Raw genomic sequence first — 24,959 nt, 5'->3', positions numbered from 1 at the left:
TGACACTGATAAAAACATTTCCAATATGTCACCATTTGAACAGACACTACTTTAATATTTGCAGCCTGTGTGATTTATGATGCCCAATCCCTGTCGTGTCACTGAGGAAAAATAAATCAATTACTCTTATCATATTAAGACAGTTTGAAATCCAACCACATGAACCAGACGCTGGGTGTTAAACACACTATGTTGATGCAGATTTAATGCTTATGAATCAAATAATGAGAAATTAATATGAATCATCATAAATATATGATTACTACACCTGTTATGTTATGACTGCAATTTTCATTAATCAAGAACAGGGGCGGCTTTTCCCCTCTTCTTTCTTCCCTTCATAATCTTTTAATCAAGCGTTCTCCTTCTGTGGCTGAAGCTTTCTTTGCCTTTGCCTAATTCTACTCTTTAAGGTTTTGTTGGTGGCGGTGGAAAACAAAACTGGACTTTGATCGATTGATGGACATACTATAACTGAGGGAGCTGACATTTTGGAAGAAATCAAGACAAAAGGTGCAAAAACATCTCAAACACCAACTCAAAAAGGTAAATTGGATTATTTTGAAAGGTTGTCCTTGGCATTTCAGTGTAAAATCACTTTCCCTCACTGATTACTTTCTTTCCCAGCTGTTTCCTGACGAGTGACTTTCATCCAGCAGGGGGCAGAAGAACTCTATGAAACGCACTCAGAGTACACACTTGACTGCACCTACATGTGGAGATCCAAACAAAAGCCTTTTCCGGGCAAAAATGATCAGCTCAACCTTGATGAGGACTTTGTGATTTTGTTACCATTGATGATGTCAGGCAATAATCATTTTATTGAGGGTGAAGTGTGTTATAACAGGGTCAGAGTGGTCAAAGGAGGCTTTTCAGTGTTTGCATTCTCAACAGGTGATTTAGTCCTTGCTCTAAGGCTAACTATTTTATTTCACCAGAATTTTCAAGGCCTGTGCCCAAGGAACATGAGCCATCACTATTTCTAAGGCAACTACCTTTCTAATTCTTCTAGAAGAATAGGAGCAGCACAACATAACATTTTATCCATTATTTTCTGAAGGTTGGAGCATTTGGTAAGATTCCTGGTGTGCTGTTCTTAAAATATGCTGCCTTTGTTGACATTTACATCAACCACAGGCTACACACTGAATCTGCAGCTTAAAGAAGACAACAAAACACCCATATTTCATGTCACAGCTCCACAGAAGAATGGGATGGTTTTGCATTGCTTGTCCTCGCACATCCACTGTGACACTCTGTCTTCTTTGCAAGCTTACAGCTGTCTAAACCTCCATCAGCAGGGGAGGGACCACATGCACAGACCAAAACCTCCAGAGCTTCATACTGTATGAACAGATGACTGCAACTGAAAAGACAAAACCTACACACTGGATTCTTGGGAGAGCTCATCTCATCTCATCTCTCTCATCTCCCAAACCTACGGCTCTACAGGATACTTTGTGAAAGCCTTTCCCATGACTTCACTATCTTCAATCTCTTGATCAAAGTTACAGTTCACATGTTTGTTGATGCTTCATTATGACAACTGGGGAATAAGTATTAATATATATATAATATATAATATATAATATATATATATATATATACATACATATATATATATATTATATACATATATATATATATTATATATATATATATATATGTTGGCAAAACATTGTTTAAACCCACAGGACTGTGGATTTGAAAATTTTGTTAGCATCTAAATATTTTATGAAAATGTGAATCCTTTGATTCAGAAGCCGTCAGTCAGTCATCTAAGATATTCTGTTTGATGCAATGACGCAGCTATAACAATGGCACTATTTGTTTGAATATTTCACTTAATATAATATATAAAACTGTAACTTCAATGAACTCTGGAACAAACAGATTGTGAATTTACATACAGTACAGTTTTATAGGCTCAGAATGAATTAAATTATAAGTTTAATTTAAAAAAAAATGATTGAAAATATTTTTGAAAAATTTATTTTTTTTAAATGAAATGTTTGAATGCAACTGACCTGAAATCATCTGTTTTACCTCTTTAAAACAAACCACTACCAATTCTGTGATGGAAACAAAGTTTAACTTTTCTCATTCAAAGATGAGGATATTTGGCTGTACTGCACTAAATACCTGAGAGAAGAGGCAGCCTCACCTTGAACCACATTCTAACAACTTCTGCCAAAATCTCGCCAGAACAATACAGTTCATACTGCTAACACTGTAAGCGACGTCTGTAACAGCTGTATGCTGCATGATCTCTGTTTTTGTGAGACAGTCTGTTATCCACTGATAAATCCGTGAAATACAGTGGGAAAATATGGCAAGGCAAATCTTTCTGTAGCATTGAAAATGGATTACTTCTTTCATGTCATGTTCTGTGTCTGCAACAAAGAAATAATCCCATTAATGAAAAACCGATTAGAGGCGACCCTGAAGCAGTTCATGCACTGTTACAGAATTTCTCTCATAATAACCAGCATTTTACAATTACATTATACAATTACACTGTGATTATTATCTCAAACCGCCCTCTGAATAAAAGCAGAATGAATAAAATAATAACAGAAATTGAAGTCTTCACTTACTAAACAACAACTTACCTATAAACTGCATTATAAATGACTAGTCGCACTAGTCGCACTAGTCTCAAATAAGACAGTGAAGCCGTAAACAAAGCCATATCCAAGTGGTATGTAATTGGAATGTCGTCTCACATGCAGAAAAATGTTTCATACTCAATTACAAGCAAACTTGAACATCTGCTGAGTGAGATTGCAGCACTGCAAACATGAATTAATTAAAAACTGCCTGAACACAAAGACAAGCTATGGGAAGTCTCGTGAAGGAGGGGCACTGAAACGTAGCCAGCTGTGCTCTCTCAGATGGAATCATGCACACAAACAAACAACCACGCCTCGGGGACGGGGAAGTGCAGGGCAGGTGTCACAAGACTGGATTATAATGGTCTTCAAATTTGGTTGGTTGAATACACTATATGTCCAAAAGTTTGTGGACACCTCCCACCAGCGGTAAACACATATTTTTGTTTACTGAGACTGTTAGTTCCAATTAAAGCCGCTTTAATACATATTTTTATTTTAACAATGGAACACGTAACTACTTTGATGTGAAAGTTGTCGCTTGGAGTGTTGAACCCACAGAGAATTATCATCCAATGCTGCAGTTCCCCAATGCTCTATGGAGCATTGTAGCATCTCTCTGCTCATTGTTTTGGTTTTCAGATTTGCAAAATTTACTCTTTGATTTGCTTTTAATGCTCAGCTGTACTTCAAAATGGCTCCAAAAACAAATTGTAGGCTACTTGCTCAGCACCAAATAGCAGGCAGATTGAGATAGCACCTAACTGGTGAACATAGTGAAGCCACATATTTTCCTTGTAGGTGGGTAGAAAGCAACAATTAAAAGAGGAGTGAACATTGAACAGTAAATAGGTGACAGGAAACATGCCTCCACATTAATTTTAATTGTGTTTTGTGTCTGTGGGATATACAAATACACAACTGTTTGATAATACGTTCACCATATTAATTTGAAAGGCGACAATATACATTTATATTGTTTACGTTATTCCAACTTTGTGGCAGTAGTTTGGAGAAGGCTCTTCTCTGCTTCAACATGACAATGCTCCCATGCAAAAAGCAAGTCCAAATGGTTTTCCTAGTTGGGTGTGGAAGAACTTGCAAAGAGCCCTAACCTAAACCCTATCCAGCAACCTTGAGATGAATTAAAATGCAGACTGTGAGACAGGCCTCATCGCCCAACATCAGTCTCTGACCTCACTAATGCTCTTGTTGCTGAAAGGGAGCAAATCCCTGCAGCCTGTGTCCGAATTCTTGTAGAAAGCTTTCCCAGAGGGGTGGAGGCTGTTCTAACAGCACATGCATGCCCATGGGTTTGAAATGAGATGTTCAGTAATCTATACTCTGTCTTTGAAACACAGAAATGATGGATATGATATTAACCTGGGTTTTGTTGTGTTTTGGTGAAACTGTTTGTAGTTGTCTTACCTTCATACAGCCAGTCAGCAAGGCCATTGAAGACAACTCCCTCTTGGCCAGTGGAAACCAGGCGGATCGCTCGGCTCTCTATCGTTGTTTTGTAGTAGATGTTATTTTCAAATATGAAGATCTGGACAGAGAAATTCAGACCAGTGGCTATCGTTAATGTGTATCACGTGTAATGTAAATGGTCATGTGTATTGCTCCCATTGATTCACACCTAAATTTTAATTTCCTGTAGTGCAAAGCTGGGAACATTTTTCCTCAGCCGCTGCATCTCACATTCTGCTATGTACAGTACGAGCCCTTATGCCAAACCCACTTGTGGCTTTTTTCACAGCATGACCTAATCCAGATAGAAACACAGCTTCCCACTCAATAACACTTACAGGCTAATATAGTCTCAGTCAACACCTGCCTTAAGCACTGTATTAACGAATATTTTCCTCATTATGGTTCAAGCTGGATTCCTCTCCAAAGCAGTATGAAACTTGTTCTGTTGCTAATCAAGGCGCTGGAGCTGGCTGCGACCCTGCAGGCACACACATATAACTGAAGACATACCCAAGCACAAACACACCATTTTCCCCCAGTGTTTATTGAGACATTATGCTGTCTTCTGGGGGTGGAAGATGGCTGAGCTAAATAGCGGGTAAGACTGCTGATTTAAGCCCTCAGCACCAACGATGGCATCGGCTGAAAGAATTAAGACACATCGCTAGCAGATGAGTGTGTGACACTTATAACCCTCTGTCAATCCACTCCAGTGTTTTCGCTGCTTCGCCTGGTGCCATTATGAGGGAGATGAATGTGGGATTGATTGGTATCTGAAGCTCTGGCGTTTCTTTTGGCGTAGCTGGGCTGTCAGCTGAAACCTCTTCAGTTTAATCTAAGCCTCAAATCGCCATCACGAGAATCAGAAAAGAGAAAGACATGGCTCCTTTCACGCTGATCTATGGCTACTGTTGAGAAAATCAAAGTTTTATACTGTGGGATCAACATCTGAGGAAAACAGATCAATGCAGGGCTGTGTAAAGCAAAGGAAGCTGGTGGGTGGCGAATGTTGCAAAACCGCCATGGGACATAAAGAAAATCATAGGCAGCTTTCAAAGAGCTACATAAAAATTCAATTCTCAGTATTTTAATTATTATGAATAATACCTTGGCAAAAGCTGCCTCAAGACTTCAAGTTCAAAGGACTCATTGTCAGCACAGAACCCATAGCATTTAGTCATAAATGATCCTGAATGGCCCCTGAAAACTAGAATAATTTGTAAAGGAGGTGGCAATTGCTTGACTTAAAAATTTTCAGATGATTAAGTTGAGAGAGAAAAGAGAGAATGAGCAAAAGGCTAAAAAAGAGCCATTTCAAAAGGGTGGCAAAATGAAAGTAGCAACAACAAAGATACCTGTGGAGCTTAAAGAGCAGGGTTGCTTATTTGTATTTGAGCGTGTCTCCATGTGCATGGGTGTTTTTTGATGTGAAATACAACGATATGTTCATTTGTTTTAATTTCTTTTTCTTAAACTCACCCCTCTCTGTTTCCTCCCCCTCCTGTTTTTGTCTCAATATAACCTCTTTCTTAGGTGTGTGTATGTGTGTGTGAAGGTGTATGTGTGTGTGTCGACTCAGCCTCACTGATTGCTCTGTCACAGCAGAGTAATTGCTTGCAGTTTAATGAGGGGAGCATTGCAGGATTCATCTCCCTGCTCCTCTCACTGTACATCGGATGCTTCAATGCACACAGCCATACTGCCACAAACACTCATACACACCTTTCATTTATACGTGCTGATGAAACACTTGATGATAAATTGCTCCAGTTCTGATAAACTTAATGGGAAATCATTATTTTTACAAACCCTGAGTGAAAAAAAGAAAACATGTCCAACATTGCCAGGTCAGACAAAGACAAAAGACGAAAGCTTATCTCATTTTTCTCGCATAACCTCTGCTGTTCATTAAATCAAACGCGAAGCTACAGTAACAGCATTGTGAAAGGAACAATCAGGTACAATATTACCATATGCAAATTAATCTGCTTTCTTCCCTCAGCAGGCAAAGTCTCACCACATACTTGAAATGTTAATATTTTCTCACAGCAGTGTATCTGTAATTTAAGCAAATGATACAATAAGAGCAATTATGGAGGTACAGAAAGCTTTTAAGTAACAGCTGATGAAACTGTTGTCTAAACAAAGCAATCCAAACAAAAACTACTAAAGTCAACAAGGTAAAACAAAAGGGAAGTATTGGATTAGGCAGGAGAAAAAGCTAAAAGATTTTCAGATTCAATCACTGGCACTTTTAAGCTTGTTAAAGGATAAGGCATAATTCTATATTTTTCTCACTGTCAACAAATCCCATAAAAAGACCAAAACCAACAACATGTCACTTCTAATACTCAAAAATGGGTAACAAATATATAGTTTAGTGTAGTATAGTTTTTTTTTTTTTTTTAAAAAGGTACAATAATTTCCTAAAACAGCTGGGCACTGGGTCTATTAGCCAACTCTACTCAGACAGGATGAAATAGCACATATTCTGGGACTATTTTCAGTTGCAGATTAATACACATTTGGTGCACTATTGTAGCCCCAAAAAACATGCCACCAGTGCAATAGTGTGGCTCAATGATGTGTTTTTAAGAGTTTTAGGACAACAGGATAAATGTAATGATGATTTTGGTCTTTTCTTTGGATTTGTTGACAAAAAAAAAGTCCTCAAATTAAAACAACAAAATACACAATTTGTAACTGCCAGGACAACACATGTACATAAAGACACATATAATATGTGGTTTTGATCTGACAGCCCTCGCAGCAGAATGACAGTTTATCAGCGCTTTCTGAAACCATCACAAGTAACAGTGTTTTTGATCTGACAATGCTATGGTTGAGGTTTAGTTAGGTCAGGCAACTCAACAACAATATAACTCCACTTCCTCCTTTGCTCCTGATGAACAAGAGTCATAATTCCAGTGGCTGCTGGAGGTTGTCACTTGAAACATGAAACCTGCTCTCACTGCCAAACTGACTGACATGTCCTTTAATACATGAAATAATGCTAGATAACAAATCTTCAAATACAACAGTGAAACATTTTCATGTTTATGTATAATCAGTTGCAAAATTGCTTTTTTTTCCATCTCTGATTGACTTTAAATACTTCATTAAATCATGTTTTATTGAGTTTACCAAAAACAGTTCTCTCCACTGCTACTGTTGAGTTTATAATAGCTTGCATTATTCTAAATAAGCTTCCTGCGCAGCTCATAACAAACACAGTCAGGGATGAGGGTTTGAAAATAAACAAAAAAAAGTAGTCACTTTTTTGGTGGAGAGAAGAAAGGTGTGTTGAATCCAAGGATGCCAGCAAAATTGTTTGTGGGGCTTTCTTCTAAAAATATTTCTGCACTCTTTAAACTTTTCAAAGCAACAAAAACATTTTATTCCTTAATACCAATGGACAATGAAAAAACGAATGAATGGAAAAGCCAAATAGAGCTGCAGTAAAATCAAATTCAAGACATCAATTTTGTTTGCACAATTGGGCAAACTGTCTCCAATCAGCTGGTCTGTTTTTCAAAGTCTATCCCCTCTCCACGTCAGTGCCATGTGTTTGCTCCCCCGCAGAAACCCCACACTGTCCAAGCCATGGGTTGTGCCGCCGAGATGCCATCTGCCACTGTGGCTCTCACCAGCTCACGTTGTCGTGAAGTTGTGAAATGAAAAAAAACCCAACATTTTGGTTTCACGGTGACATTGACGCAGGTCAACGTAAAGACAGTTCACCCTTGGACCCTTAATGTAGTCATTACAGTGTACATACACCTCTTATCACCACGGCATTTGTCTGTTTTGCTGTGACAGACTATAAATCACTACTCAGCCTCCTCTGCCATGCCAGGCTGATTCTGACAGATGTCCACTAGTGTGCCAGCATTTAGTGAGTGTTATCTCAAGGGTACGGCCTCCTTACCAGCTGCTGGCCTCGGGGTCCCCATCCAGCAAACTGCAGGGCAGCTTCATGCACCTCAGGAGGGTTCAGAGGCCAGGTCTCCCTGTGGAGATGACATATTAAAGAATACATTCAGTTTTTGTCTGTATGTACACTACATCCACAATGTATGCTGAATAAGTCAATACAAATGCACAGTCAGAGCAGAGAAGTTTTGTGTGTTTTTTGGCTTGATCCCTCACTGTAGGCTTCATCAATCATCCATGTCCTTTTTTTAGCTCAAGCTGACTTTGCTTGGCTCACTGCAAATACAGAACAGTGGGGAAATAAACAGACATAGATGGATGAAAGGCTAAAAACAGGCCGGGCTGAATGCAGCACACAAAACTAAATTGAACTTAAATGCATTCCCACAGCGTAGCGGCCAAAGCAGGTAAATGGGGCTGGCATCAGTGGACTGTCTACATGAGGTCAGGCTGAGGGCATATTGCCCAGTCCAAGATGTGTGAGAGGAAGAGGACACACAAGGCACCAAAACACAACAGAAAATAAAGGAAGACACAACAGAGATGAGTCTTACTGTGTCGTGAGGCTGTAAATAATGTACTTGGCCACATAGGAGTGTTGATAGATCTGTGGAAACAAACAGCATCACAGTCAAAGAAGGACAAAGTCTGGGAAAATTATGTGGTGCAGTTCGAGGTAGTACAGGGTTTCCCACCGGTTTTACTTCAAAGGCAAACAACACATGTTCCATGTCTGGAGATACTTGGTACATGGCGGCTCTGGATCTGTCCTATATGGGATAAAAAAAACACACACACTCACAGTAGTAATGCACACATTACAGTATCAGAAAGTATACTTACTGCTTTTGGAGTAAATTATAGGCAAGATGATACTCACAAACAACTGGTTCGGCACGATAACCACACTGTTCTTCGTGTCAGCATTAAGCTTAACAACATCCCCTTTCCTTGTACGATACAGGAGCTCATTGTCTGTAAATGACAAAAAAAAAACAACCATCAGAGATGGAGATGGTAGGAACTGCACTGGTATATAGTTTCTCCCAGGTTTCTGTTTATAGTGTCTTTATAGTGTCTTGTCCTCCTCCTGCACCTTCATCAAAATCCCTGTTTAAAGTGATATGGCTAACTTGTTAGCAAACAGTCTCTTATTTACACATCCAGCAGTTACAGAGCAACATTATCATTCATTTAGAGACGCGTTTCTAACCACCTGGAAAATATAAGTACAATATTCACCCTTTTTTAGCTCAGTTTTTGGTCCCCACCAACTCCCAGAGTAAACATCTGGCTCTTTAGCTGTTAAATGCTCCACTATGTTCACCAGTCACTTGCTAACTTTGTCTTTCTGTTGTTCGGTGCTGGGCAGGTAGAATAAAGTCTTTTTTCTTCAAAACATCTGTCATTGGAAGACAGACTTAAAAAAAGGCTGTGAGTGTGTGATATACGTCCTTGACAGCACTCAGCACAGGGTATCTGCCCTGTGGACTGCTGTAATGCTGCTGTCCTAACCATCCTGCTCTGAGAACAGCAAAACCGTCTCATCTTCTATAGTAAGTAAAGTAAGTGGGTAAGTAAAGCTTATTTATACAACACCCTTCACAGACATGAGTCACAAAGTGCTTCAGAGAGCCAAAAACAGTTAAGATAGGAGAAGAAGTTGGTTAAATGCCAGTTTGCCAATTGCTTTCTCTGGTTACCTTAGCACTAAAAGACAGTGTTTTGAAAATGAAGGCACAAGATTTAATTCTGTTGTGCATGTTGTGCAATCATTTAAAGCTTGGGTTCAAACTAAACTTTCTCAAACACAAATTCTCTTTTTTTTCCTTGACAGGTTGATTTTCTCAGAAATGTCTCAAATTTGTTGCCTTGTGATAAAACATGCGCATTCAGAGAGAGAAATGGCAAAACAACTGCTCAGCAAACGAGACAGTTAAAGTGTCTGGCTCAGGCCATGACACACTGACCAAACGAATTTGGTGACGCCTGTTTGTGACAGTAGAAATTTTCATCTTGTGGATGCAGTTTCACTTTATTACCATTTTTTAGTACCAAACAAGAGTTGGTAATGTTGGTGGATATTGAGTCTACAGTGGAAACTGTGATAGAGCCAAACCAATTTCATAAGATCTGAGCCGGGAGTCATAAAGAGAAGTGATGGTAATTCAGTTGCCAAAGTTGGTGTTTTGTTTCATGAGTAGATTTATCCACAGATGCTTCATGTTTATGGCCTGTGTTCATTGTTGGGCAATATCATATTCTGTTGCATCTCAAAAATATGAATGCATCAGCTCAGTCTGAAGGTCGAATCCTGTGTCTTTGGATCCGAGTCTGTGTGAGAAACTCAGAGGTGAGTCCAAAGACTACAGAGGCGAACGGTGATCAAAGAGCAACGGGGATCAATTACGCACTGCTGTGAATGAAGCCCACAAAATATTGATGAGGACTACTGAAGTGTGAAGTTGTCCCATTGGGCTTCTTATCAGAAGGTCATTAGCACCAAATGGGAGCTGACTGCATTAACTTAACTGACAAGATGCAATGTCACACAATTGATTGCCAGGGTTTCGTCAGGTGCTAAGGACGTTTTCATCATTGCTGTGAATGAAGGGCACAGAAACCCAAGAACTTAACTAATTATATGTTAATAAGCCTGTAATGTAAGTAATCAGGGGAACAGTCTGCGCCGTAGAACAGAAGGACAGATGTAAGGTCGTAATGTGTCTGTCAGCACTGAGGAGCTGTGAGTTCGCATATGTACAGATGATAATGTGAATTTATTATAACAGCTATATTCAAACGTATACATGTGAGACACCAAGTATGTTTATGCATAAGCTGTTTGTCTCTGAATGTGTGAACCATCTGATTTCGGTAATATAGTTTTAATTTTCGTCATTTGCTTGTCTTGAAACACAGTTTCAGTCAAAAACTCTTTACAGAATACAATATGAAAAAACTCTATAAAATCAATTGCTTTATAATGTGAAGAAAGAAGTTTAAATCTGGACACTGAGCAACTTTTTAGATTAGATACGTGTAATTACGTATAAAAAAAATCAGGTGAATTCATTACAACAAAGTCTGTCCTTGTTACTAAGATAAAAGACAAATCCAAAATTGGTTAGTCTGAAAGAATACTAAACATGAAAGTTCATTTTCAACTTTGGAAACAAAATTTGACAAAAAAAAAAAAAATCACTTCACTTAAGGTTTTCTCACTATTTTTTCTGGAGCTTTTACTTTTGCCCTAAGCAAAATTCATCCACCGAAAAAGACTGAATGGAAAGCTATTGAAAAAGCTCTGAAGTGGACAGTGGGTTAAAATAAAAAATTACTATCAAATGACAAAATGCACTTGGTTGACAATGTCTGCTTTGTTCATTTAATTCTGAGAACCCCAAACCTAAGGATATGTCAAATCCAGATGTTACAAGGTATATCTATTGTATAGACCATTTTTAACATTCTCATGAAAATCACCAAAAAACTCTTACTATTATTACTATTCATTTGACAGACATCAATACTCTGTTCAGGCAGTCACAAACTGTTCATCCACATCTTTAATTTTTGATTCAGATTTTTTTGATTTTCTAGATGAAGTACTTTTTTTTCGTTCACAGATGATTTGTACAGCTGTTCCAGAGATCCTCAGCCCTGGGTGCTGTACTGTGACAACCAGACCAAATGTCAATATTTCCCCTGAGCTGATTGAAAACATTGTAAGTACTCTACAAGCAAATACAGTTATTAATATCCCTTACTAAAAAAATGTTAACAAGAACATATTGTTCATTGGTAGTAGTTGTACTCACAAGTACTCACAATGAACAGTAAAAACTCATAATCGTCCTAACAATGAAGCATCTCTGATCACTGAAGCTGAGAATGATTTCAAGTACTTTTCCTGTCAAACACCAGGGGGCACTGAGCCAGCTGATCCAACATGTATGAGCTCAGCCAGGAGCTTCCTACTTGCTACCTTGTCAAGGTTAGAGAGGCCACAGCAAATCCATCCTACTGAACATCTGTTCAGTTTAGACCATCTTACTGTTCGCCTAGTACACAGCATGCTGAATTTGTAGAACATGCTAAATGAGCTGGAAAACTGGTGTATTTGTTGTCTATGTGGACGGATAAAAATCATAGCCAGAATGAGTTAATGCGAATCTACATAATGTTGCATAACATCTGTGTCTTTAGGAAAGAGGATCACAGTTATTGTAAAAAAACAAAAACAAAAAGTCCCAACCGAGCTATGATTTTTTTTGTCTTTTACTACCATGATGTTTTTTTATCAGGATAGATAAAAGGATAGATAGAGAGTAACTAACAGTCAAAGATCTGTGCGCACAGTTCAGGTATAGTAGCATTAGCTACAGAAAAAGACAGGTTTAATGATCTCCCTGCAGAGGAAAGGCTTTGTTTGTTATGCGATTTAAGTGAGACTGAAGACAAAGTATTTTCTTGCTCATTTTCCTAAGACCTCACATCTCTTCGCTCATTTAAATCTTGAGCCCAATAGCTATTCATCCTTAGATATCCCACATAGGCTGTGCATCAACCTTAGCAGAACTAGTTTCAGGAACTGTGCACCTTTTAAATGGAATGAACTGCAAACAACCCTGAGACTGATTCTTTCCTTCCCCTTGGAGATTTTAAAGCGTTATTACCTGATATTCTTTATAAAACATATTTTTATTTTGTTGCTCGATTTAATTCTTCTGGTTGTATGATTAGAAAAAAAAACTTCTGTGTTATTCAACTAGTTGTGTTCTAGCAAGGGAATTATTTTCGTGCCAATTTTGTTGCCAGAGCTTCAGAAAGGAGGCAGAGTTCTTTGTTTGCAATGTAATGTTATACATCAGTATTATTTCAGCACTACATCGCTTTTCGGTGCTTATTAAGTTCCCGTCGACTACTGTGAGGACAAACCATGAAAATACTTCAGATTTTAATACCAGTGGTGCAGTTGTATGCAAAAGTTTGGACACCCCTGGGCAGATTCCATATTTGGTTGACTTTTGACATGAAAAGAAGTGAATACAACCCCTGCAACAAACAGACATAAAACCCCGAAGCAGAATATTTCCACCCTGGTGCTAAACACTTGACAAGATGTTCTTTTCGTCAAATACTGCTCTTTTTTTTCTCCAAACACATCTTGTCTATACCTGTCTATACTTCTAAAACAGCTCTGGCTCATCCAGATGTTTCTTTGCATACTTCAGATGTTGACTTTTCTGATGAAGTTGCAGGTAAGGTTCCCTGTAGACCCTGTTTGTGCATCAACTCTGACAACATGCAGTTTTACCTTTAGGTTTTCTTGGTCTTCCAGACCTTGTCGTGACTTCCACAGTTCCCCGGTAACTGCAATTTCTTCAGCGGAAATTTCAAGCTGGAAACACTTTGATATCTTTTTATAGCCTGCTCCTGCTTTGTAGCATCAATTAGCTTCACTCAGTTCCTCAGCCTGTGGTTGTTGAGTGTTACCAGAAGGTTTGAAGAGTCAGAGAATTTATCATCAGCTGATAATTTCTGATGATAGCTCTGAGATTTTACATGTAAACAGTAAAACTTTTGCATACGCAACGGTTCATTAAATAAAAGGTAACAGTGCAGTAACATTCAAAGAAAAGCTCATTCTTTAATGTCTGTTTGCTGCAGGGGTTGTATTTATTTCTTTTCTCTTCATGGAATTTGTCCAGGAGAGCCCAAACTTGTGCAAACAATTGTATATTCTGAGGAAATATGGACAACTTCGATGCCTGTCATAATTCGCCTGGAAGTGTTTTGTGTTTTGACATGAGAGTCAGATCCTAAATGTCAAACACAAACTGTTCACTCACCGCTGAGCCATTTGGCATGTGGGTCATGGATGTGAAGGCTTGGACCAAAGACATCCTCTATAGTCACTTTCTTCTTAAGGGCAAGGCTGTCATCTTCACCTGTCAAGTGCATCAAGAAAAGACAAATAAACACGGATAAATTAAATACGATATAGAGAAGCTCACATATATATTCATAAATGTCTTGTTGATTTTTGAAGAAAACGTCAAGAAGCTGTCTTTCGGTATTGTGAGCTTTATTAGCATTTCAAGCAAGTAAGTTTACTAGTGTCTGAGAAAGAAATGAAGAAAATCTTTTGACTTTTTCATCAGTAAAGGGAGCTGCAGCCTCATACCAGAGACTGTCACCATTTCACTACAATATACTCCTTTTCTATCTCTTGAGATAGCACCTCCGACAACTATTCCCCACTATAGGTAGAGCAATTTGGAACAAGGCACAAACAAGAAAGGGGCCCCTGGTATTGCTCTATTGATCTGAGAGCATCAGATCACATCTGCCTTCTTCATTTTTCAGCAGCGGGTGGGCAACTCTTTCCATCCCCAAAACTCAAGATGAGATCTGAAGCTGACAGCTGAACTGCAGGTGGAGCAGACGCCAGGGGAACGCAAATGAGTTAGTGTGGATGTGAGGAAAGAGACGCAGCGAGTGTGAGCCCTTTAACTGTCTTCTACCACACCTTTAGTCAGGAAACAACCGTTAGAGACAAGTTGTCACGATGGCTGACAGCCCAGTCTTACTGTATAAAACGGTAAGTTGACAGATTCTTCGGCAGGCTTCACAGTGTGACTGAGTGGAGGGATCTGAGTGTGTAAATACCATGTCAGACATTGTCAAGTGTTTATCGACTTGAAAACTCGCAGAAATTCTCTTGTCTGGCAAGAAGCTGCAGGGTGAGGGGAGAGAACTAATTTCCAACACGATGCAAATGGTATCTCTGATGCTGTTCCAATCTGACAAATGGCTGAAGCTATTACTGCATAATCATCTCCATTAAACAGGCCTGAATGGCATCACACATTAAAAGGCCCATTACCTAGTGAGACGATGACCCTGCCTCTATATAAAACTGTTATACAATCACCAACCTGGAGAAACCATGTCATCTGTAAAACCTTGAACCTATCGAAACAAGGTTATCAAATTAAAATAGCTGCCTGCTTGGCGCAAAGAAAGCCGAACACTACTGCCAAGAGGAGAAAGAAAGGGATTTCATCGGAGGTGTGTCTGCAATACTGAATTTAAAGCCGAGCATGTGTGTAGGATATGTGTGCACCGAGGCAGCAAACATCTAAGCAGGTGCGTGTGAATACTCTTTTCTCTACTGGCTCTGGTTACTTAGCAGGAAATCTAAAAAGACAGATTTTAATGGAATTTGGTGCAACATTAGGCCCAAGAGCAACAACGATTAGCTTACGATGAGAATTCAGTTTTCGTTTACAAATTCTTTGCATCATTTGCAACATCTGGCACATTGTATCCCATGACTGCTTAGCACTTTGTTTGTTTTGATGCATGTTCAGTTCCAGATGCACATTAAAAAAAAAATATTCAGAACATTTTTTACTATTAAATTAATCACTTGAGATTCCTGGCAGAGGTATGTTGTCTCTCAGTTCAATCCGAGGTGTAAAACGTTTTTTCACGTCAAGGCCGTGTGGACTACATGTGGGCAAAGGCAGAGAACAAGTGCAAGTGAGAGAGACTGAATACTGTGTGTTTTGTTGCCTCCATCAGGGAAACCGTGATTTGTATCTCATCTGTTTGTCTGTTTGTTACCAGAATGTGTCGAGAACTGCAGTGCAATTTGATGGAACATAAGGTCGTGGCCTGAGAAACAATGATTTGTTGTTGGTTAGAATCCTGAAATTTTTTTTTTTTTTTCTTTCTTTCTTTCTTATTTTTGAACATTAAAACTATTTTCCCATGAGTCAACGGTGCTAAATCTGGCAATGGCACAACATTACCCATAACTGTCTATAACCTTCAATATTTGGCAACCCTATTGTCAAACAAGACCGTGAATTTTTTTACCTCCAATAATCAAATGCTAGGGCATGCAGGGCACCTACAGTATTATTAAGGTAAGATGGTGGTTGTGGTAGATATACAATGGTTAAGGTGTGGGTAGGGTAAGGCAACTAAAACCCTTGGATAAATTTAGAGAAACGATTGTGTTTATAGTTAATATCAAGGTGAACATTAATTCCAGGTCTGTGTCGGGCAGTAAATTCTGGTTTCCTGCATGGAACCCCCCCCCCAAACATACCTGGAATGATATAAACAAGCTGATTGCTGATATATGTGTTTGTGAATGTGTGTGTACTGCACATACGAGGAGTCAGCAGGATGACGGAGGTGACAATCAGGGAACAGATGATCAGGATGACCAGCAGGGCGATGGCTATTCCCTTCCAGTTCCTCTGAGGTGGAGCGCTGCCCACAAGGTCCTGAAAACATATACATTACATACATTACACTTAAAAATATCAGCTTTTCAGTGATAATAGATAAAATGATTTCCCTCCTTGTAGGCTTGATCTCAAAATGGATACACAGCGTTTTGGAGCTCATCTCATCCTACATAAGACAGATGTATTTTGTACTATCACAGTCGGAAGCAGAGATTGGCCAGAGGACAGCTCATTCTCTGTCAGACAGATGCCGACAACTCAGCCACTTGTGTGCAGTAACACTGCATCCTCGAGCTGCTCCCCGCTGCTCGCATACGAAGAGTCCCTGCAGCTTTGCCTGATAGCTGAAGAGGAGCTATGGCTTCAATTCAGACAACAAAAGGCAGAATAATGAGCTGCTCTCTTCACTCAGCCCAGCAGATGGTAGATAGCTAATCAGCTCTATTCCAAACACATATACTGCAAAAAATCCACAGGACATACAAAACAGAAGTTGGGAAGGCAGCAATCAGGTGCCCTTGAAGACTGCCCGATACTCAAAAACGCTTATCTTAAACTTTTTGATCTAAAAGCTCCTTAGAGGGGTTTTTACTGTGTGATTTCTCTGGCATAAACGCACAAACACCCACCATCATCCACTCCTTGACACACAGTGTCTGTACCAAAGCAACAAGCAAACAGACTGTTTTTCTTTCTTTCTTGAATCGCTTCCTTGTGGTGTTGTCGCTACATTTCTCAGCCACACGAGTCATATTGTCATTTTCAATACAGGTTAGGCTATTCAGAAACACTATCACTCGGCATGCGAGTGGCGCTACAGATGTCAGTGGCTCCTGAACCTTTTTTATTTTAACCCCACAGCACTGGGAGATGAAGTGTCTCCTGTACCACCTGTTGTTCATTTGAACCTCCTTATACACAGTCTATGATTCAAACTGGTTATTAACTGTATGATTTTTTTTGATACAAGGAAACTGTCAATGTTTAGCTCAGGTTTGGTGGATATTAGCTCAACCATTTATTTATTACTTTTAGCCAAACCTTTCAACACGTTATTCAACTGCTCATCAATGCCTTTTAGCTATTTTCTTCAAGTTTTTAGTCATTACTTTTGGTTAAATATTTCAACCATTCATTCATTATTTTAAGATAGTCAGTTATCCATGCTTTTAGCAAACTATTTGAACCATTTATCCATCTCTTACTCACTATGCCAAATATTTCAGCTGTTTATCTAGTACTTTCAGCTAACCACTTCACCTTACCCATAAAATACTTTGTGTATTCTGTTTCAATCATTTACCCATTACTTTTACTTATCTATTTCATTAGTTTTAGCTATTTCAACCATTTGTCCAGTACTTCAGCTAACTCACCTGTTTATCGAATACTTTTTGCTATCTGTTTCAATCATTTATTCATTGCAGTTTAGACTTGGTGTATGAATTACAGCTTACAGTTTATCAAAAACATAATTTCTCTTTTTTCAAGTTAGTTTGAGCCACTCCAAAATCTTTCCACATATCTCCTGGTAACTGCAGGTGTACAACCTGTGAACCCCTGGTTGGAGAGCAGCTCCAGATCACTGCACTGGGATACCTTTTACAAATTAATGAAATTTGCCCTTAAGGAGTTGAAGGAGTTAAGTTCGGAAACTCAGTATTTAGGCATCAGATGTCATTCCTATCTAATTTAACCTCTCAGACTGTGTGTGTGTGCAAAGACAGATGTGTGCGCACACACACACACATATTAATATCTCTGGTCACACTTGGTGAGGAAACTGAGCAGCTCCAGCCACCCGCATCAGTCCAGCTGTTGATACCCTTGTAACCAATTAGACCTGGTCTATACAGCATGCATCAGCTCAGTGAACCATCTACAAGTTAATGAGGGGTGTGTCTGTCTGTGTGAGTATGCATGCGCCTGTAAATGTGAGAGCGAAACAGACGGCTCAGCTCTTGGGCATAGTTGATGCTTTTTATATCCTTCAACACTTTAAATGGCCACATTGCAAGTGACTTTCAATTTAAATGTACTTGGGGTTAGGGTTAGGGTAAGGTGTGTGTGTGTGTGTGTGTGTGTGTGTGTATTCATGTAACCTGTGCACCTACTATCTCTTCACAGTTTGTCTCACAACAAAGCAAATCAATACTGTAGGTAGTGAGTACACATAGAAAAACAGCAGGAACATCAATAAGCTGATTTATTGCTGCAGAGGTAAGGATTTTCACGATAACGCGTACAGACTTACGGTACTGGATTCACAAGATATTAATCTCCCTGCGTTATCATACTCTAAAAGGAAAGACGCTGTTGAAGTTGCCATTGATATCAACAATCACTTCAGACCTCTGACCAAGGCAGAAATAAAATAATCAGATGCTTTGACAGGCATATAGATAACAGCCTTGTGTCTGCATATGCTCACTTGTTTTTTTTTTTTTTTTTTGTATATGCCTGCGTTGAAAATGGCAAACCATTTAGTGCGGGCAGGTGATTTAAATGCATCCCGTTATCCAGTTCAGTGCAGCCTGTACCTGACTGAGAGGTGCAGATCTATAAATGTGACAGCTGGATTCATGCCACATGACAGAGCAAAAGTATCTCTCAGTACTTTGATACCAGCCTAGGAGGCAAGTGAGTAAATATTTAGTTCCAGTCATTTTGCCACCCATGACAAATCCAGCACACTCATTGTTGCCAGAGCACAAAAGGCACAAGGTGAAATTATTTCAGAGAGCCTACTTTTTGAATCTTAAATACATCTCCCACAGGCCCTGTGGGCTAATTCAGGCTGTGAAAAAGTAGGATGCAGACAACTTGACGAGCTTCCCTCCGGTGCTTGGCATTTCTGTAAACAGACACCCAATTATTCAATAAGAAGTCAGGGAGCTCTCAATGGACAGTCAAATACTGTTGGACGTTTGCCTTTTCTCACTGTGAGGTTCTCAATGAAGGAGCAACTGGTTGAAATGGATATGACTATTAACCTTCACTGTCAATATGCCTGGATACTGTATTTCAACACCGACTTGAGAACGATTTGATCATTGATTATTGTACTTCCTGTGACAGGCTAAGCAGTGGTCAACAGAGCCGTTAAAACAGCTGTCACTGCTGTTTAAACCACATACTCAGCTAACAAAAGCTTTTGTAGAGTACAAGATTAAGAACAAGCATCAGGAGTTTTTTGGACCTTAAAGATTTGCTATGCAAGATTTTTTTAATGAAAAAAATACATTGAAATTCAGTTATGTCATTGCCAATCACCTCAATTCCTTTCTGGTGTTACGTGGACACGTTTCCACCAAAAAGAAGTCACAGTTAAAGATGTAGGAGGTAAACTGCCTTGTAAGTCACACTACTTTTTCTCCAAGAGAGGTTTGAGAGTAGTTTCCATGTTCTACAAGTAAAACGCCTGCAGATTAGGTTCTTCACTGACCCTTACACTGCTAAATCAGACAGTTTGAAACCCCCATTAGTGGCTACATAGAAATGGTTGAACTGTCTGAAGAGTGAAAACCAATTTGAGAAAAGGGATCACAGAGTCTTGGAAAAGTGTGTCCATGGAGAAAAATTTTCCAATATGAAACACACAAGACTAAAAGTGTCAATGTATAAGTCTAATGATATTTGTGAATTTTTTTTCTTCACATAAAAACAACAACCAAGCATCAAGCTTTCTTTAATGACACAAATAAAAGAGTTGCTTTGGCCATACCACTGTATGTAGAGGCTTGCCTCTTATTTATTAATTCAATTATTGTCTTTCTTGTTAAAGACACCAGAACAATGTGTTTAAAACCTAGCCTCAAAAGTAGCATTATCTGTTTTAAAACAGCACAGCCCTCTAATACAATCCGCCGTTATTAAAGTGTCTTAGCTCTGATTGCTTTATCCCTGCAGACTGCTTTATCCCTCTGGAACCGTTCATGCACCTACTCAACCGCAAACGAACAGAAAGCTCCAAACTCAGGCTGAATTCACTCTCATAAAATGTATGAAAATCATCAGCACCCCCTTTGTTTCCTGCAAATGAAAACCCTTAAGAGACGCACTATACAAAATCTAACTTCTGATTTGATTTCCCTGATGCTGAGCTCATGTTTTAGTATATAATAAACTGTGAAGCTGTAAACTTTAGTATTCTCTGGATGTTGACCTTCCTGAAGAGCTCTTAACAAGGCAAAAAAGTGCATCCGTGTGCGATAGGAGAGCTCGATCTTTGGCAGCGTTGTCAGGCGTGGTGAGACGTGGTAACTGGCTGTTTGCATTAAGCCATCTCTTTCTGTTAGCTTGTGTGAAGAGCAGGCATGCATGCCTTACAGCTGATAACAATAAAAGCTGCATCAATAAATGACAACTGCAGCTATTTTCACCCACTCCGCTACAAACATCAAATCTAAACAAACCCTGTGCATTTCAGTGCCGGCAACTCTAAAGGGTAGAAAATCCCATGAGGGGAAGCAGCAACATTTTTCAATCCATTTGCCACTATTTTATTTTGAGACAAAGGGGCTATAAGAATAAAGCATCTTTTAAGGTCAAGCTTCCTTTACCCCCCCCCCCAACCCCCTACTTTCTCTCTCTAATCCTCTCTCCCTTCCACTTTCCCTTTGTCTAACCATCTCTTTGTCTCTCTGCTTGCAGCTGAAGTGTGAAATGGATCTTTCCTGATCTCTGAGCACCTGGTTTCCAAGGGAACCAAGAGAGCCATTTGAGTCACATTTGCAGTGAAGACGGTGCTGGCTGCTGTACAGTACAGCGGGGACTAATATTACGGCTGTGAGTGTCTTGTGGGAAATTTTGCCTTGGGGGGGGGGGTCCCTCATGAAATTAACTCAGGACTCAGAAAACAAGACACTCTCGAATATAACACGAGGGAATGTAGACATTTGAAACGAAAGCAAACTTCGGGTGTGTAAAGACATTGGACACTCGACACACGATATATCACTCAGTGTAATGTAGTCGCTGTTTGAGAGCAGCCAAACTCGAAGAGTGTGCAGTAGCCTTTGGACATGGGGGTAAACTTTTCCTCTGGAACAGCATCAATAAATCATGGGCATTCATGAGTGAGATTAAGAATTCATGCCAACTGGCTTTTGGTTCATAGATAGTCGAGCATCAGGCTGTTTCTCCAGCTTGTCTTTGTCCACTCTGGAAAATGTTGAGTGTGTGGGTTACACTCAACTGAGGCAGGACAAAGAAAAACAAAATGTTCTTTAGATGAAATATTGTAACCTGCAGACACATGCGTTGATAAGGGACCAGCTCCGATAAAGAGAGGGAAGCACAAAACTGGGAGTTCGAGCCATACAGCTGTAAACTGCATCACATAGATAAACACATCTGACGAATGACTAACATCGAAGAACAGTACTGTAAAACTTTAAAATGGGAAATAGAAGTGTGGGATGTATTCTCTTTGACATTTAACCAAGTCTCTTGTCATAATGGAGAAACTGAAGGAAAGGGAAAAATTGACAAAGAGAAGAGGAGACAGAGAGTGTAATCACTGCTGCTCATGTAAGGTGTAAGTTGAGAATACATGAAGTTACATAAAAGCTCATCTGACTCGACTCTGTGGTGACTGTACAGTGTACTCAGAGCTGAGGAACATTATCATTACTTGTAACACTGTTACAGCGCCATCACTAGCTAACAAGAAGCTAAGTATCAACCTCTAATCTGATTATGAGTGAAACTGTAATAAAAAACAAGGGTCACGCAGACATATTTCCTAATTCATCTTTGGCACTGAGCTGGGTTGCCTTCATTTCAGGACGTTTATCCATTCTACATTCATGGTGAAAGTCTTTGGCTGAGTGACAGACCCACATAATAAAAAAATTAAGGGAAAATTGAACAATTTAAATACAGAAATGGGAAAGTAATGGATTATTAAATGTGTCCTTCAAAATCTGATTATCTAGAAGTATGCCATGGGTGTAATGTAATAATTTGGAGGGAGGTTGTGTTGCTACAAGTTTTTGGTTTGTGTCTCTCCTGATCATCAATTTTACATTTGAAAATTGCTGCTCTGTTTGAATCAGAATTTATCAACACTATATAGAGGTGAAAGAATAAAGAAACTCTCTGAACCCTCTCTAGTGTTTTTTCCTTTGAAGTTTTTCTAACTTTTGTTCTGTGTGCTTCGAAAATTAAGTTAGCCTACTGATACCTTCAGCATGTCTCCATCTGTAACATGACCTTGCACAACTTGCATGGTATAGTGGTCCGGTTGGGAGTCTCCCCTGATGTAGGTCTACGGTGCACTGTAAGGGAGATGTCAGGCCGCTAAATTCACCATTATGTTCACCAGCTAGTCGCTAACTTTGTCTGTCTGCCGTTTTGTGCAGCACAGGCAGAGTACGCTTGATTTATCAGAGGTTTATTACCTGAAAACAGCTACTGTAAACAACACTAATGAGAGCAATGAGACTGAACCAAGACAAGTCAAGTTGTGGCCATAAGAATGAGAGGAAAGGAAAAACATCTTTTCATTGTACATAGCCATACTGTTAATATAAAAATATTGATTAGCAGCTTTAACCATACAACATACCCTAAAAGGTATGTACTTTATTTGATAAATGGTACTAGTAATAGTAGTAGTGGTGGTGGTGGTGGTGGTTGCAGTAGTACTACTAGTGGCACCATTCATATACTGGTGAGGTAAGTGAGAAGAAGATGAGTGCATTGTGTTGTTCATTCACAATGAGTCAAAATAACATTAAATGATTTAGAGCACTGCCTTTTATACCATTATCTGATTTCACCTGGGAATAAATTATTCACCATGTGATGAGATGCTTTTTGCTCCTCCATGGCGTAGACACTTTAATTCTTTCAGTCAGCTTCAGTAATCTGAATGTTGACAATATTAAATCAAATTACACCCAGTCGGCATGTCTCATTTAAAAATACCATAAATGCAGCGCTCCAAGGGATCTATTCTATGCAGTATCTGTGTGTATGTGTGTGTGTGTGTGTATATATATATATATATATATATGTGTTGCCTCCTCACCCCCACCCGCTGAGAAATGTTGCTGTGCTGCTGCTGCCTAAAAGAGCAATGGACTTTTTTTTGTTATTGTTTTGTTGTAATGCCAAATACAAAATGAAACTGTATTATTATTAAATTTTATTTTTTAATTATTTTTAAAATAAATTTTATGAATAAATATTATTTGAATTTTTTCTGTCATTTAAATGATTTTCTGGAGTGCTCTGTGATCATGTAACTAATGGTTTTTCCTGGCTCTCTGCTGTAATTGCTGGATTATTCCTATTCTGATATTTTGCAGGGAAGATTTTAAAAGCTGACATTTTTTTAAATTGTGTTTGAGTTAAAAACAGGAACATTTCATGTAATTAAGTGTACACACTGTACAAACAGTAAAAAACATAGAAACACTCTAGTAGCTCTGTGTGGCTGTACTTAGGCACGACTGTGCTTTGAGCTAACTGCTAATGTCAGCATTCTAACATGCTTACCATGACAGAGCTAACATGCTGATGTTTAGCATGTTCAATGTTTACCATGTTCACCATCTTATTTCAGTGTGTCCACATGCTAGCATTTGCTAATCAACACTAAAAGTTTTGCAGGTTTCTGGTAATGAACCAAATTAGAATAATTTTGACCTGATGATCACGCTAGATGAAATGTACAGGATCGTCAAAGTCACTATAACTCATCCTGTGGGGAACATGAAGTCTGTATAGAATTAACAGCAATCCAATAGTTTGAGACCTTTCACTAACTTTCAAACAAAAAGTCAATCGTCCATCCCTAACACACTCACTACAGTCACACACCACACACACACACACACACACTATAAAAAAAAAACTACTTACTGTAACCCGTACACATGCAAGCTAATACTATGGTTAAAAAAAAAAGCGTCAGCTGAAAAACGTTCTGTGTATGACATCAAAAACATCAGGACTAATCCAGCACTTACAGCAGAGAGCCAGGAAAACCCATTAGTTAATGTTCACAGGGCACTACAGAAAATAATTTGATAAAATTTAATAATAATACAGTTCTGTCAGTTTCTATTTTGGCAATGGAACAAAATGTTTCACAAAGTCTGTTGCTCTTTTGGGGCAGCAACACCATCCTCCAACATTTTGCAGCAGGTGGGGGGGTGATGAGTCAACACACGCACGCACGCACACACGCACACACACACACACACCAGACATTCAAGAGTGAGTGTTGCTAAATTTCCATCTGTAATGTTATTCCAACAAAGAAAACCATAACAAGGTGGCATGGTGTATTTGTTACAGAGTAAGTACAGAGGCTTAGTGTGTTGCTATAATTGAAAGTGTGTAAATTTCCTTGGTGACCTGTCCTGAAGTTAATGGTTTGAAAGAATCCACTAAACAGATCAGGATGAAATCCAACCCAATCTGTGTAGAATAAATAAATATTTGAGTAGATGCTTCAGAGATTAAAAGTGAGAAGATTCGGGAAGAGATGCATACAAGTAGGATGTGAATTAATAAAAGATGACAGAACATGGAGATATGAGCAGATATTGTCTGGGTTTTGTGTAGCTTTTCATTGGTCTTTGTAAGAACTAATAACATGTCGTACTGAGTATGTGAAACTGGGATGGAAATACAGAAAGTAAGAATGAGGTGGTGT

The 24,959-nt window shown here is 39.0% G+C and overlaps 1 protein-coding gene across 1 annotated transcript in view; it reads right to left on the bottom strand.

Moving 5' to 3' along the window:
- Positions 1-24,959, bottom strand: part of LOC111238979 (dipeptidyl aminopeptidase-like protein 6) — a 59,796-nt gene that overhangs the window by 8,179 nt on the left and 26,658 nt on the right. The window contains exons 2-8 of the mRNA XM_022768731.1: positions 16,210-16,324; positions 13,874-13,972; positions 8,899-8,993; positions 8,714-8,788; positions 8,573-8,625; positions 8,014-8,095; positions 4,041-4,161 (exon numbers count right to left, since the gene is read on the bottom strand). Of these exons, the coding sequence (XP_022624452.1) occupies positions 4,041-4,161; positions 8,014-8,095; positions 8,573-8,625; positions 8,714-8,788; positions 8,899-8,993; positions 13,874-13,972; positions 16,210-16,324 (640 nt within the window). The remainder of the gene's footprint in view (positions 1-4,040; positions 4,162-8,013; positions 8,096-8,572; positions 8,626-8,713; positions 8,789-8,898; positions 8,994-13,873; positions 13,973-16,209; positions 16,325-24,959) is intronic.

Source organism: Seriola dumerili, unplaced genomic scaffold (genome assembly GCF_002260705.1).
Source record: "Seriola dumerili isolate Sdu_G_001 unplaced genomic scaffold, Sdu_1.0 BDQW01001821.1, whole genome shotgun sequence".
Lineage (NCBI taxonomy): Eukaryota > Metazoa > Chordata > Actinopteri > Carangiformes > Carangidae > Seriola > Seriola dumerili.
This window is presented reverse-complemented; position numbering and strand designations above follow the sequence as displayed.